A 14685-nucleotide genomic window follows, 5' to 3' on the forward strand; every position below is an offset into this window, starting at 1 on the left:
TTTATACATATATATTATAAAATAGCATATATTTGCACATATATTTTGTAGAATATTTTAACAAGCAAAAAAAAAGGTGTCATATGTGGTATACATAGATAAAAGATGGTGATGGAAATCCTTAGGCTAAGTGTCAGTCTCAAACGTTTACAATAAACATCACGTGCCCGTGCGCTGCTGGTTGGCGGTGGTGGTGCCACTAGTACCGCTCCACCACCACGGATGTGGGTCGCCACTGGTCCTCCGTGCCCTGCTTGACCTTGTCCAAGGTCAGAGTGCTCTCAGCGAACGCTGCGTTCAAGTTCCCAGCCAACTGGGGCTGATCCTGCGCCACACTGGTCATGGCCACCACATTGGCGGAGGAATTACTCTTCCGGTTGGCGTTGCTTTAAAAGTGCAGGGTCAGTATCAATTTTATATAATGCAATATGATAAGGGCATATGCTGTGTTACCTCTTCTGCTTGCGACAGGTCACCATGGACACGAGGACGGCCAGAATGATGATGGCCGCCAAAAGGCCGGACAATCCGGCCACCATGGTCATCATGCCGTGCGGCTCCCCATCGGAAGTCACCTTGGTAACTGCAAAAACCGAGAGAAAGTGAGTGAGTGAGTGAGTGAGTGAGCGAGTGGATGATTGATTGGAGGTGACTGGAGGTGACGTGCCGCTCCAATTCGGCAGGTGTGAAATGTAAATTGCCCCAAGGTCAACTGTAAAGCTAAAGCGAACTCTAAAAAATATACATATATAAACATGGATAAATAGTTCGCCTTTTAACTGCACCGCACTGAACTGCCTTAAATATAAATATTATATTAACGAGTTTCGGAAAGGCGACCCTCTATTGATACAAAGTTTAAGAATGTGAGATGTACCAGTATTATAAAAGGCTAAACATTACTTAATATAAAAACAAACTGTTCAATAAAATTCTAAGATTTTCCTCGCAGCTAAGTACTAGTTATTTCTCCGAGTGCTGTGAACTTCAACTTGACGGCGATCTGATCGGAATCCGATCTGAGGCGATTTAAAATGCGTGGAGCGGCGGGCAGCAGGTTTATTTAACTGCCGCTGGCAGGCCGACGCACTTCCTCGACTTTCTAAACCGGAAGGCAGCCCCCCCGGGAAGGGGGTTCCCCTCGCCATCACTCACTGGAGTCCTCCACGACGAAGCGCTTTGTGTTGGGCACGGACTGGATGTAACCGCCCATTTCTGTTCTCAGGTCCATGTTCTGAAATGAATTCAAAAGTTCAAAATGATGTCTTATTTAATGCATAAATATTTAATGATATTTTATAAGACTGCAGCAGAGGTGTCGGTAAACTTATTACTTTCAAAAGTTCAAATTCGAAATGATCATCATTTTTTTTTTTTTTTGGGTACACAGAGTTGTGTAAAAACAAGAGGAGGCCGTGAAACAACTGTGTAAATGCAGTTAGCTAACTGCAGTGATCAAACACTAATTAATCGAACTACAGTGGAGCTTCGATAGCGCACGAGCTCAGCATTTACAAATGCTCCCAGCTTTGGAATTGATAACAAAATAAAAACTTGATTAAAGAGAGCTTTTGTGCAATGTAATATGATTCACCGCCTATATTAAATGTTGTGTCTTATATAGACCCTATGTATAAGTATTGAATTTCCAAATTTCAAACTGTGAAACATAAATTTTCAAAATTTGAAGCTCTGATCAGTGCGTTTTTCGGAGTTTCTACTGTACTGCCCCAGTTGCAGAAACCACAGACGCATTGCGCATGCGCAGCGGCAGATGAAAAAGCACAGAGCTCAACTTCTCGCTCGACTTCACCGCTTCGGCATCGAACTTTGGTTGGCCAATAGTCGCTGCTACCGCCGCTGCCTCAGCTACCGCCGCTGCCTCTGCTACCGCCGCTGCCTCTGCTACCGCCGCTGCCGGCGCACTCATTAATTGTCCGGAGAAGCTCTGGTAAGCGATGCGCTGCCATGTCGCTTATCAGCGGCGGAGGGCAATAATTCTGCCCCCGAGTTCGGATGCCAGTGATTTATTTGGCCATAATTAATTTGATTTTATTGTTTACAGACAATTTTCGACGGCGCTGCTTTGAAAGCGATGTTCTTCACTTAATTGTGAGTGACAACTCACTAACTTGCTGGCAAAACAGCCAGACTTCCTTAACTCTATGTACATATGCACATGGATATCATATGTGAATACAAATCCAAACTTAAAATTGGCCAAATATTTGTAGGCAAGTCTTACAATTTGCCCAACAAAAATATTCTTCATTCCTTGGCTTGGTTATGTGTATGGCAAGTGGGCGAGGTTTCACTGTGGACGTTGATAAGACATCCATTCAGAACTGAAAAGCTGTGCAAACACTTTGGAAATAAATTTAAAAACTAGTTTCCCCTTAAAAAAAATATTTATATCAAGCCAAGTGCGGAAGTGAAATGTATAATAGGCACAAAAACCAATTAAAATTTTCCAAGTAAATATATTACTTGTTTCTGAACAAAACACCGACTGCAACTCGGTGATATTTCCAAATTAGAGCGGAATTTTATCTGTCACGTTTGCCAATTAGGCGTTTGTTGTATCCACCGAAAAAGTGTAAGGAGAATCGTGTCTAGAACAGTATCTCAAATAAGATAAGCACTAAAAACCAATTCGCTGGCATTAGAAGCTGTCCAATGGGGGATATCGCCAGCTCTCACCTATTATTTGGGGTTTCTTCTGGGAGCAGCGATTGGGGGGCCCAAAAGGGAAATAAATGTGGGTTCATGATTGGAATTCAAAGGCCCGTCTGATTAGCACAGAATGCTTGTTTTCTAGAGGCCCCCCACATGATTTGCATGCGAATCGAATAACTATCGAAAACTAAACGATATAAAGCTAGCTGGAAGTGTAAAAGATACACCGAGAGAAAAGCTCACTCTATTCGTTCAACCCACAAAACATTTATAATTTGTGGGGTTATTCAATTGAAGCTGAGACAACCTTTTCTGAATATGCTTTTTGCATTAAAAACATAAAACAAATAAAACTGCAATAAGTACGCAAAACTAAGAAGAAAGTAAGAGTCTCATAGAACAAAGCAACTTTCGCATTTCTCTGCTGCACTTATTATCATTTGAAACATTTTATTCTCGCAAGTCATGACAATTAACCAATTGTGGGCACTTCATTTTTAGTTATTATTATATATGTATAGTTTTATCGTGGGATGAACCGGAAGGAATGGGATGTGGAAAGCGGGATTGCATGCAAATTCGCTGGAGAAATGCTATCACGATTTTCAGCTAGTTTCATATGTATGTACATATGTACATGTGTAGACAACGTTCTACGAGAGTATGTAATTAATATACTATAGTATATGATATATGTAGAGTCGCATCTTCTGTAGTTGTTTGGACACCGCGCCATTAATAATTTAATTAATTTAATCATTTGTGGTGGCAACAATTTGCAATTTAATGGCACAAATTACGGCTTATAAATGGCACTGCGGCGAGATTTTCAAATTAAAATTCGGCAATCATCTAAATTTGCACATTAAAATGAATTCAGAACCCGCCGTTCAAATTCACACCAATCATTTGATTATCAACTGATCGTTCGTTCCTGCAAAACGCAATCCGATCCACTCGATTTCGCCGCACTTTTCCAGATATTCGCTAAGGACCATCCATCCACTCACTTGCAATGTCCGTGTCTCCAAGGTGCACTATATGTATCGCAGTTGAATCGTATTTGGGTATTGGGTATTATGCTCGTTTCTGGGACTTAACTCTGAACTAATGCCGCCGACAATCGGCGTTCGACTAATGCGCTCTACGTAAAGCCCAAACGTAACTTTCGATTGCGCCAAAAGCGGCGGCAGCGACGCCGACTGCGCAGTCGCGAGAACGCCGAGAAAGGCGGCTTAACCCTATACTGGCCAAGCACCTTGCCTGGGCCCAGTGAGCCCATTGTGAGTGGGCATGGTCTCAGTTATGAATTAGCAGTAGGATCTGAAGTTATTTGAAAGTATTCTAGCAGGAGAATCTGAAGCTATTTACAAGTATTCTGGGATGTGCAACGGAAAACTCAACAAGTTGCACAACTTTTAAGCAATTTGGAGTTTCCACATTCAAGTACTTTAGCTTGATTTGCTTAACACCCAAGTAGATGAAACAATGATATACATTAACATAACTAAATGCACACACGAACGCTTTAGACGTCCATCACTCATACGCACTGTTGGCCGAAGCGTGTTTGATTTAATTACCATTAATTAAAATGAATTGATTATTTATTATTTTATCACTTCCACGAAATCGTCTACAAAAATGTAAATAAAGCCATTTGCTCTGAAAGGAATCAATTTTAAAAACGTAGTATTTATACTAGAAAAGGAAATATTTAAAAATATATAATAATTTGAGAAAAGGTTAGATTGTTTTAGGGGTTAAACAGGAGGAGATCGGAAGCGCGGGACGAAATCTCTGTCAAGTTGAGCTGGGTCTACTTTCTATACGATACAATACGATACGATACGAAAATGATCTTAAATCTAATTAAAATGTAACGAGCGCCATGAAATTGAAATTGTAGCCAAATGAAAGCGATGCCAGCGCCTCAATGCCAGCGATCAAGTCAGTTACTAATAGAACGGCTAGTTACAGTAGATCAAGGTGGGGGAAGATCTCCATCGCCATTGCCGAACCCCTGGGAACATGATTTATCGATTTGACGATACCAGATGGCTGATAAGCAGCATAGAACACGATCCCCACCGGGAGGCATTGGAAAGGCATTTGAGGTACTCTCGAGCGCATGTAAGGGCGCTCACAGCAGCGGCCAAGATAGTAGAGTAGCTAGTAAATATAAGGAAACTAAACGACTTCTTTGAAAGCATCTTGTGTACTTCTTCTACTATTCTTCTATTATAAATCTAAAAATATTAAATTTTAAAGAATTTATTGCCCGAATAAAAATGATGCCTAGATCAGCTAAGATAACATTTAAAGTTACAGTGTACCCATAAATACGGTTTTATTTTTAAAAAATTGCTCGTATTATTTCGCCCCCAATTGCTTGTGTGTCAGCACAGCTCCGGCCACGCCCACTTCGCTAACAAGTGGGCGACAAGTGTTTTCGCATTGACGCAGATGGACTGTTTTTTGTTTTTTGTTCTCTCCCGCAAATTGGCAATCCCAAAGTGGCTTCTATTCCGGAATTTTCCGTTCCGGATGGGAAGATTCTTCCGCTTTGCCTCCATCCCATCAGTGGGTGAATCATCGATATTCGATTAGATTAAGAACAGAGTTTAAAAGAAATCCATATCTGTAACTATTCTAGATCACAATAAGTACCGAGAACATTAAAAACAACATTTTCCTATCAACCTATTTAGTTTTCAATTAAATGGCAATGACGATGACAACGACTATTGGTTTGGCAAGAATATATATTCAGTAAATAAAGTTATGAGTACTGTCGTGTTAGTCTTCAGAGATAAGATTTCTGCGAACTATTTCTGATCGCTGATCAGGTCAGGCAATCATCAGCTATCAGCTTATCACGAATCCAAAGGATTTCTACTCCGAACTGCAGTGTCACTCCAGCAGGGGTTTTCCCAGTTCCCAGTTCCCAGTACCCAGGCAGCGTTGCAGAAGATATAGTACATTAACATAGACGGGCCATGTGATCTTGGACTTTCCAATCGATGGGCAGTGCGGACAACTTGTTCACATTCTGTCAACTCATCTCCGGTGCGGGGCACGCGGTAATTAGTGCACTGAGAGAAACTAGCTGTTATTTCAAATTAAATTTCGATAATTGTAATTTATGAGTGTGTCATTTTTATAATCCACACTTAAACTTCAGTGTTATTAGTTGTATTATTTACCTTTATTTTATTCGATAACTACATACCTACTTAATTAGGCACATACTTAGTTGCACCTATACACTTTTTTTAATGTTGGAAGAAAAAGCATAGTTAAAGTGGGGCACATATTTTCTAGCGATCTGAGTTCGAGTGTACTTGATTTACAGACTTTGTGGTTTCGGCATAAGCGTGCGCTCAAAAGTCCCCAAGTTTCCCCTCTACGTTGTCAGACTTCCAAAAATCATGACAATAGCCAATGATAGTGACGTCGAGGGGCGGCAAACAAATTGCTATAAATACATCGCAATCGCAGGCCCACTTCTGGACTAGGATCGCATTGGATCGGATCGGATCGGATCGGTCGGCTATATACACAGTGTGTGTATAGCTGCGTATGGGTATGGGTATATAATAGTCAATAGTCAATCAGTGTGCCAGACTGGCCAGGCACTTGGCCATTATCTCCGTTCGATGTTGGCCCAGATAAGGCGTTTTGTTTACGGCCCTTCAGTGCGACTTTCGCCTTAAGAAATGAACCCTTCTTCAGCTTGTTGTTGCCCCATGAATTTGCGTTTCAGCGATGAAATGGAAAAATATAAATGAAATGTATCAAACACTTCTGCTATTTGTACTTGTGCTCACCCCACTTGTTGCTTTACCAACTTTAAGTTGGGAAAATATTAGCTATTTGCCAGCACGTTGTTGCCAATTGACAGCTGCATTTGGCTGTTAATGGGGAAAAGCGATTTGTTTGGCCAGCCAACAGTTGGCGATTGTTAAAGGGCTTCTTACGTGGCGAAATTCCAAGAAAACCACGTTTTTCCACTTCCAAATTGATCAGAACAACTCATTTGATGTGTTTTAAAACAGATACTTTTTTGACCATCTCATGTGTGGGATCTTAGGAAAACATTCTTGAGTGCGTCTCTGTTATGTTAGTTAAACTACTATTATACATATATGTATGTGTTTAATTATATTGTTGATAAATCTGTTGATGTTCTTAGGGATTTGTCAAATTAGACCACCAAATAGATCTAGAATTTGTGTATAAAGTATAAAAAGCTTTCGGCCACGATTCCCATCATAAATACCGATTTCTCAGATGATTTCAATTGTTTCCTGTTCAGTGTTCTGTGTTCTGGGTTCTCTCGCCAGATGGGATCTCTCGGAGTGTGTGGATATAGTATAATGTCCGAATGTCTGATATAATGTCCGATTTGGCGGCTGGAAATAACTGGCCGTTGACTGATGTTTGCGATTTATTTAATTAAATGCCCTGTTGTTGTGTACGTTTTTTAACGGCGATTCGGAGATTGTCAGGCGACCAAAATTAAACCGACACCGAAATAAACAAATACAAAACTGAAAACGGAAAATGAAAATGAATGCGAGAATTTGTCGCACTTTTAATTTGAGTCAACAATCAGCGCACTGTGCCGACTTTTTGCTTGTTTTTTTTTTTTCAGTTTCAGTTTCAGTCTTTCAGTCTTCACTCTTGGCGCAATTAATGACACAACAATTTACAAGTGATTTTTCACTTCACATTTTTCACAACACGACGCGATGCGAATTATTTACAGCCCTTGTTTGTTCGCTTCTTCACTTCAACATTTAAACATTTAAACATTTTAAAATTGTTTTCTGTTTTGTTGCTGCGACGTCAGAGGCATTCGCCCCAATGAAAGGCAGACAGAGCTTTCCCATTTTCTGGCTGATCGGCGGATATTATATTATTATATACATATCTTTAACCATAGACGCCTATGTACATCTATATATACATATCTTATCGTATTCTTGACTTTAAAAATAAACACGAGAGCATAACGAGATATTCGCCGCCCTCGTCGTCGTCGTAGTCGTTGTTATCGTTAGGAAAAGCGGAGGAAAATCCGAAAATCGGAAAATACTTTCCATTCAACAATTCGAAATGGAGGAAATTGAACGAATGATCACTAACTAATTCACTCCAATGACTTATGCACGTGCAAAATTCGTGCCGAAATTGGCAAATTCCTTATTGCAGATTGCAAAATTCCCGCGTGGCAAACGATTTATGCAAATTCTGTACGGTTTCACTTGTTACAGCATTTCTGGAGCGTCATCGTTATATGTGCATATCAATCTTCCATTCGCGGCTCACTTGAAACCATTTTTTAAAGCAAATTAACAGAAAACCACTCTGATGTTCAGACTATAGCTTTCAGCTCCATTTTTGGCGTCCATTGCATACTTTAGTAGTGCGAAAGTAGAAAGTTCCAAGGTCAGCCGAGTTTGACTGGCTCTGAAACGATCTCAAATAAAGATTCGAGCACAGACTTGGGCAACTTTAGCTGGTAAATGTAGATTTAGATGTATATGTAAATGTAGATTTAGATGTATATGTAGACGTAAGCGTAGATGTAAATGTAGATATAGATGTATATGTAGACGTAGATGTATATGTAGACGTAGATGTAGATGTAGATGTAGTTTTAGTGCATCTACATACACTTAATGAAATGAAAGACACAATTAAAATATGAAATTCATACGAAAACACACCCAATTTCTCCGTACAAAGGCATCGTTTTTATTGCATTTAAACATTAGATCTTAATAATAAATCTCCAAAAATATACAGTACACTTTGTATAAAAATCTTTCTCGTTATTCTTGACAAGCAATCGTTGCTTTGTGAAAAAAAAAAATTTACGAAATGTATAATACAAATGCGCGCTGAGTTTTGTTCTCCGTTGACATTTCGTTGTGTCGCGTCATGTGGATCGAGAATACGTGTATACATATATAAATATATCAAAATACGTACATCATGTGTGTAATACGTACGGATGGGATGAAGCTGACATGGCAAGGTGTAAGAAAATAAATTATGTTTGCAGCTGGCATAGGCACATGCTCGGAGTTGGTAGGGGAAACCTATAGTTAGTACTGTGCGTACTGCAACCTCGGCTCAATATCGAAGTGCACTTTGGACATGGTCTAGGCTAGGGCTAGGGCTAAGTTCTAGGGCTAGTTGTACTCCTGTTTCGGGAAGTAGTCGGGCACAAATACGTGAATGATAATACCAGTGGTCATGAGGGCAAAGTAAACGATGACAGCCACCCACCAGAGTATGCGCTCCCAGCGTCGCACCTCCAAATTGCGCAGCACCCCGATCCCCACCAGCAATCCGGCCACGGCACCGGACAAATGCGCCACATAGCCAATCTGGTCGTGCTGGTCGGTCAAGTGGCGGTACACCGAGGTACCCAAATCGGTGAAACAGAAAACCAGGAAGGCCAGCAGCTGAACAATGGCGTACTCCATTTCCGAGTAGTTCTATTGGCGAACAGAAGGTAATGAAGGAATTTAAAATACATAGTATAACTATGCAAATCTGACAACCACTTACCATAATAATCGTGGCAATGTGAGCTGTGATCAGTGCGTATACTCCACCCGATGCGCCAGCCAGAAAGATGCGAGGACTGGTGAGCGACGTGCCCATGGAACCAGCTAACACGCCAGCCAGGTAGACGAGACCCACGCGCCACCAGTGATGCACCAGTTCCAGGGCGATGCCCAGAAAGATCTGGATAATCAGATTCATCATCAGATGCATGATGCCCACGTGGACGAACATGTAGCTCACAAAGCGCCATCCCTCATAGCGCTTGTACGGATTGTAGATGAACAGGGTGGCCGCCGGTCCACTTGTGCTCTCGCCAATGCGATCCTGGTAGTTGGGATCGTCCCTAAACAAGACAGAGAAGAGGGAGATTAGTATTGATAATTAGCATATGCAAGCAATTATGCCATCTCATCTTACTGGAAATGAATGACGTCCACGAGGAACATGATGATCTCGATGATCGAGAAGAGCACCATGGTGAGCGGCGGTGGGCAGATGGACATTTGCTTCTCGTAGGCCCCGTCGGGTTCATCACCTTCCAAGGGCTTCGGCGGCGGCACCACGTAGCGGCAGTAGCGGGTCAGCATGTTGCGCACCATCCACTTGTGGTGCAGGGACATCGCATAGAACTCATCGAAGTCCAGGTGGCCATCGTTGTCCTGGTCGCTGCGCTTCAGTATCTGGTCGGCGATGTAGGCGGGAATGTCCCGGCAATAGCCATCAGAGATCAGTTCCTTAAGCTCGTGCGTGTTGATCAGCCCATCCCTGTCAGAGTCGTGCTGTGTGAGAGGCATATGTGCAATTTAGTCATCTTGGCTAGTTTACATTGACACTTGACAAAGCTAATTTAGATTATTGAACATGAGAGTCCTCTGCTTGTGAAGACACTTGTAAAATCATCAAGTAGAAGTCATTAAGTTTCTCTTTTTGCATGGAAAATCATCTTTTTAATCCAGTAGGCTATATACTAAAGCGTCATTGTGGCTTAAACAAATAAGGGATACGAAATCAGTTCGTAGCAGAAATTCCAAGTGGGCGAACAGACCCGCACCGAATCCAGAAAAATTTAACACCGTGGAAACACCGGCTAAGGACAATAAAATTGGGCAAGTATTAGCTTCGTAACAAAGCAGTTCCTTAAAAAAATAAGGAAATATTACGTTCTTTAGTTTTTCGTCTTCTAAATAACCTAAATCAATACACCTGATATATGATATATATTAAATTTTAAAGGCTACACACTGCTCATCTTAGTAATCATTCAAGATTTAACCGAGAACGATGCCTCAACTGATGCAGATGACCCGTCACGTGACCTCTTGGATGGGCTGGACACCGACGCCCCCATGTGACGTCGAGGAGGAGGAGGAGCCGCTGCAGGAGTCCTCCGGCATCGTGACCGTGCTGATTCTCTACCTGGGCATGGCCGGTCTCTTTGCGGCCCTGAATCTCTGCACCAGTACCAACGACTACCAGGTGCGGGCCCGGGCCAAGCGGGAACTGGTGGCCATGGAGCGCCGGCAGTTGCAGCGCCTGGAGCTGCGGGGCAGGACAACGGGCTTAACGCTGCCACCATCCTGGCCGGCCGCCATGCCATCGCTGACTCGCGATGTGGCTGCCCCAAGACGTCCTGCCGTTCTACTGCAAGAGCAGCGATTGCGGATGCGTTTGCTTCAGCAGAAGGAGCAGGAGCTGCAGGATTCCCAGGCTTGGCACGACGCTGTGGATATAGATGAGGAGGAGCATGTGCAGCAGCAGGCCTCCAGCTGCCTTGTCCCAAAGAGACAGAAGTCCACTTTCTTTGACCTTCCTTCAGACCCCGAATAAGCCAATCCACCAGAAGAACTATTCCAAATCATAGCGTAACACTCAAACAGAGGCATGAGTTCAACAATATACAAGTCCCCACAATTTATTATGTTTGTTGACTGATTTTTCCCACTTTTGGTTGCTCCACCAGCACTTGCGACACAACTGCGAATGCAGTCGGGCTAAAAAGTGGCCATAAATGGCCAGGAATGAATGCCACAGATCGAGACGAGAAACTAGAAATCCTAAACGGGGCTAATCGAAAACAAATCGAAAGTCACTCAAAGTTGCACAAACGTCTCCAAACTTAAAGTAATCTTATCGCAAGTAATGGTTTTTGCAAAGGTCAACCGGCATTACTAAATACAAAATCCTCAACTACGATTTCGCTAATAGGAAGTTATGGTTATGGAAAGTCCCTATATGGATGTTACTTTCTTATCTTTGGTTCCCGATCATAAAAAACATTTGTCATAGATAAGCTCTGCACTGACCTTTTAGGTATGGTCTAGGTATAGTATAGTAAATAACTAAAAACTGGAGGATTACAAAGAAAACGCGGCGAAATGTCAATGCTCGCACTGAAAACTTAGATCTACGCAATAAGGAAAGACATAGGTACATATATACTATAGAACATTTGGTTAGGTGCACATGTACGTAGCTCTCTTCCCAGTCGTAAACTAATGAATTACACCTTTAAATGTTCTAAAAAAAGAAACCAGAAAGGCAAAAACAAGACCAAAAAGTTGGATAACCACGCGATAAGCTGCGAGTGCTCATGGAGTCTTGAGGGGATTGGGACTTAGTCATGGTCGACAAGTAGTCATAGCATGTTTCGGCTCACACAAAGGCCAGTTCGTCAGGTTGTAAAAATCACTTTAATATGATATAGTGCTTTGAAAAATCCATTGAAAGACGTCAAATTTCAAAGCTTTCCTATATAAACTAGCAGACAACTTAAGATTTACTCAAAGAAAATGCTCATCTATCAGGTATTTTCCCATATCAGAAACGCTCTTATCTGCGACATATCATATCAAACATGATTTTTCAAAGATATCAAAATGACACGGACCAAGTTCAAGATCCGTTTCATTAGTTTCTAACGAACCAAGTTAGTGGTAAGTAATTCAAAGAGGTTTAATGACCAAATATTTTATATGGTGGCTATTATTTGTTCTGCACTTTATTTTAGTTGTTATATCATGGCTAGATTATTGAATAAACGCTCGAGAAACACAAACAGAGTAATTTGGCCCTCCTTTTGGCCACTTGAATGTTTGGAGCGAGTGAAGTTAGATAAGATTGCCAACCGAAAGAGGGAGGAATGTGTCTGGAATGCCGATTTCCAGCGGCATCGAATGGGATAGGATTGGATTGGATTGGATAGGATTGGGTTGGGTAGAATGGGCAGCTCATCTTGTATGCTAATCGAATGGTTAGCATTTCTATATATTTACTGAAACCAAGCAAGAGAGTGCTAACCAAACTGGAATCAGGCCTACTGAAGCTGATGAAATCGTAGAATCCCCGTGTTGCCGGGTGCCATTGACTGCGATATAAACGCGTAACGCTTTATGGCTATAAACAAATGGTGAATCAAGAGGAGTATGTGCACATTGAAGCACTCGCGGTGCCAGAAATCGAAAACAGAAATCCAGAAATTGTGGAATCGATAATGGGTAACACTCGGGCAAACAGGTGGGCGGTGGGTGTCCACGGGGGACGGGGGGCCAGTTGGGAGTTAAGTGACTAACGCCACCAAGGAATAAAGCAACAGCAACAACAACGACAAAGACGAAGACAGAACTCAAAACGAGCAAACAATAATTTATAACCGGTTTTTTTTTATTCACCGACCCTCTGTCACGATAAGAAAACTCACTCCCCATCAGTAGCCCCCCTCACTTTTTGCACCACACACGATTTTTCAATGTTAAGAAAACAAACTGCAGCGGAAAATAGCTCATAAAATATGATATCAAATTCTACGAAGGTGCAAAATTGAGTGACTGCCGCGCGGTGATGGGTTAAGTAAAACAAAAAGTGTTATTAACCAAGTCAAATTTGATAGTAGTTGATTCTGTAGGCATTCTTTGCTCATAAGTGTTAACTTATCCAATCTCACGTTTTAATTTATATACCATAGTATATGCATTGTTTCAACTAATTATATGGTTTACACTTTCAGCGGAGAGATACATGTATACATATGTATGCACATATATACTTTACCGTTAGACCTTAAGTTTGTCCCTTGATGGGTTAAAGGTGGGGTGCATCTTGTGGGAGTGTGAAGAGCGAAGATCGATACACAGATGAATCATCAAGCTCAACTTTCACCAAGGGCGAGAAGAAGACGGCAACAGGGCAGCAACTATAAACAAGCAACTCCATTCACACGCACTTGAGTGAGTGTGCGAATGCACGTATGTGAGAGAGTGCCTCAAAGTGCCGGCTGAGTATTGTTTTAATTACAGTCGCTCTTCTGTTTCCCCTAATTCCCCATTAATATGGGCCCCGCTCGTTGGGGCATTTTTACAGGATCTCAGCATAAAGCATCTATTTATTGGTTACTAGCCACTGTAACTTCGCGAGTACATTAACCCTACCTTGTCGAATATCTCGTGCATTTTGCGACGATCCTCGGGCTCCTGGCTGTTGGTCTGGTTGAGCGGTATTTCCTCCATATCGATGGTGTCCTGTCTCAGGGTTTGTGGACGCGAGGGGGGAGATCGACGCTCAGGCGGAATCGTGGGATAGAGGCCATTCTCGACGTCCCGCTGCTGTTGCAATTGCAGTTGTTGGGCGGGCGTTTGGCTCTGCTGGCGATTCACTGTTTTCACGGGCATTTTTCGGCCACTACTTGTTTGCGGATTCAATTCGTTGCAATGCGATGCGATTCGATTTGATTCAATTTGAATTTGAATTCGGAGTGCGGATTGCGGATTTTGGTGCAAGTCCCGTAAATCACAAGTGTTGGGCCAATGTGAAATGCCCTTACCGTTAGCCAAGAAGTGCAATTACAATGCTCATTGGCCGCGGTTTGATTTGCGATAAGATTAAGAGCGGGCCATAAAACGCGAAGCACCTGCAAACGGAGGAGCGAACTAAAAAAAAAACAATGACACCCGTCCACTCTCACTAAAAAACGCGACTGAACTACGCGACTGTGCAGTGTGACCAGCTGCTCGAATGGCACATTTGGCCATAGAGCGAAGAAGAGTTGTTACTAAAAATAACCAACTATTGCGTGCAGCCCTGGTAACTTCGAAAGGCGGTTATATTTCGGAGTTGCAGCCCTGGCAACGGTTATATTTCAAATAAATTAAAAAACGGTTATATTTCAAATAAATTAATGAACGGTTATATTTCAAATAAATTAATGAACGGTTATATTTCAAATAAATTAATGAATATTATTTATTTTGTTAATGGGTAAATGTAGTATTTGCCACTACTAATAAGTCAATTATTTTAAAGTTCTTCTTGTTAGATTAGTTTTTGTTTTTCCATCTTTTTACAATCATTTTGTGATTAAATTAAAAATGTGAATTTCGTTCGTTAATTTAATTATGTATTTTGATCATAACATTCGAAGTATTGGTCCAA

At 41.7% G+C, this 14685-nt stretch overlaps 3 protein-coding genes across 7 annotated transcripts; 1 reads left to right on the forward strand and 2 right to left on the reverse strand.

Moving 5' to 3' along the window:
- Positions 1-60: 60 nt before the first annotated feature.
- LOC120455708 lies at positions 61-7297 on the reverse strand. 3 transcript variants are annotated; one of them, XM_039642121.2, is made up of 4 exons: positions 6959-7297; positions 1156-1234; positions 454-583; positions 61-386 (listed from the first exon to the last, which is right to left on the reverse strand). In XM_039642121.2, exons 2-4 carry the CDS (start codon positions 1229-1231, stop codon positions 200-202), a joined length of 393 nt encoding a protein of 130 aa, XP_039498055.1. In that variant the 5' UTR covers positions 1232-1234; positions 6959-7297; the 3' UTR covers positions 61-199. The 3 variants fall into 3 exon arrangements, with proteins under 3 accessions (XP_039498055.1, XP_039498054.1, XP_039498053.1); XM_039642120.2 differs by lacking the exon at positions 6959-7297 and adding an exon at positions 6507-6727; XM_039642119.2 differs by lacking the exon at positions 6959-7297 and adding an exon at positions 3687-3828.
- Positions 7298-8415: 1118 nt separating this feature from the next.
- On the reverse strand, positions 8416-14238 carry LOC120456122 (protein rhomboid). Its single transcript, XM_039642751.2, has 4 exons — positions 13686-14238; positions 9679-10040; positions 9262-9604; positions 8416-9188 (listed from the first exon to the last, which is right to left on the reverse strand). Exons 1-4 carry the CDS (start codon positions 13923-13925, stop codon positions 8880-8882), a joined length of 1254 nt encoding a protein of 417 aa, XP_039498685.1. The 5' UTR covers positions 13926-14238; the 3' UTR covers positions 8416-8879.
- Positions 10207-11176, forward strand: LOC120456123. 3 transcript variants are annotated; one of them, XM_039642754.2, is made up of 2 exons: positions 10207-10367; positions 10528-11176. In XM_039642754.2, the coding sequence occupies exon 2, from the start codon at positions 10543-10545 to the stop codon at positions 11086-11088; it is 546 nt and encodes a 181-aa protein (XP_039498688.1). In that variant the 5' UTR covers positions 10207-10367; positions 10528-10542; the 3' UTR covers positions 11089-11176. The 3 variants fall into 3 exon arrangements, with proteins under 3 accessions (XP_039498688.1, XP_039498687.1, XP_039498686.1); XM_039642753.2 differs by having other exon boundaries at positions 10210-10367; positions 10516-11176; XM_039642752.1 differs by having other exon boundaries at positions 10215-10367; positions 10495-11176.
- Positions 14239-14685: the final 447 nt, after the last annotated feature.

Source organism: Drosophila santomea, chromosome X (genome assembly GCF_016746245.2).
Source record: "Drosophila santomea strain STO CAGO 1482 chromosome X, Prin_Dsan_1.1, whole genome shotgun sequence".
In the NCBI taxonomy this organism is placed as follows: domain Eukaryota; kingdom Metazoa; phylum Arthropoda; class Insecta; order Diptera; family Drosophilidae; genus Drosophila; species Drosophila santomea.

Coding starts and splice junctions, on each gene's coding strand:
- LOC120455708 (XM_039642121.2), bottom strand. CDS start 1,231: ATGGACCTGAGAACAGAAATGGGCGGTTACATCCAGTCCGTGCCCAAC. Junction 584..1,155: donor CTTCGTCGTGGAGGACTCCA/GTGAGTGATGGC, acceptor CGGTTTTTGCAG/TTACCAAGGTGACTTCCGAT. Junction 387..453: donor ACCTGTCGCAAGCAGAAGAG/GTAACACAGCAT, acceptor GCACTTTTAAAG/CAACGCCAACCGGAAGAGTA.
- LOC120456123 (XM_039642754.2), top strand. CDS start 10,543: ATGCCTCAACTGATGCAGATGACCCGTCACGTGACCTCTTGGATGGGC.
- LOC120456122 (XM_039642751.2), bottom strand. CDS start 13,925: ATGCCCGTGAAAACAGTGAATCGCCAGCAGAGCCAAACGCCCGCCCAA. Junction 10,041..13,685: donor TGCACGAGATATTCGACAAG/GTAGGGTTAATG, acceptor CCTCTCACACAG/CACGACTCTGACAGGGATGG. Junction 9,189..9,261: donor ACATTGCCACGATTATTATG/GTAAGTGGTTGT, acceptor GTTCGCCAATAG/AACTACTCGGAAATGGAGTA.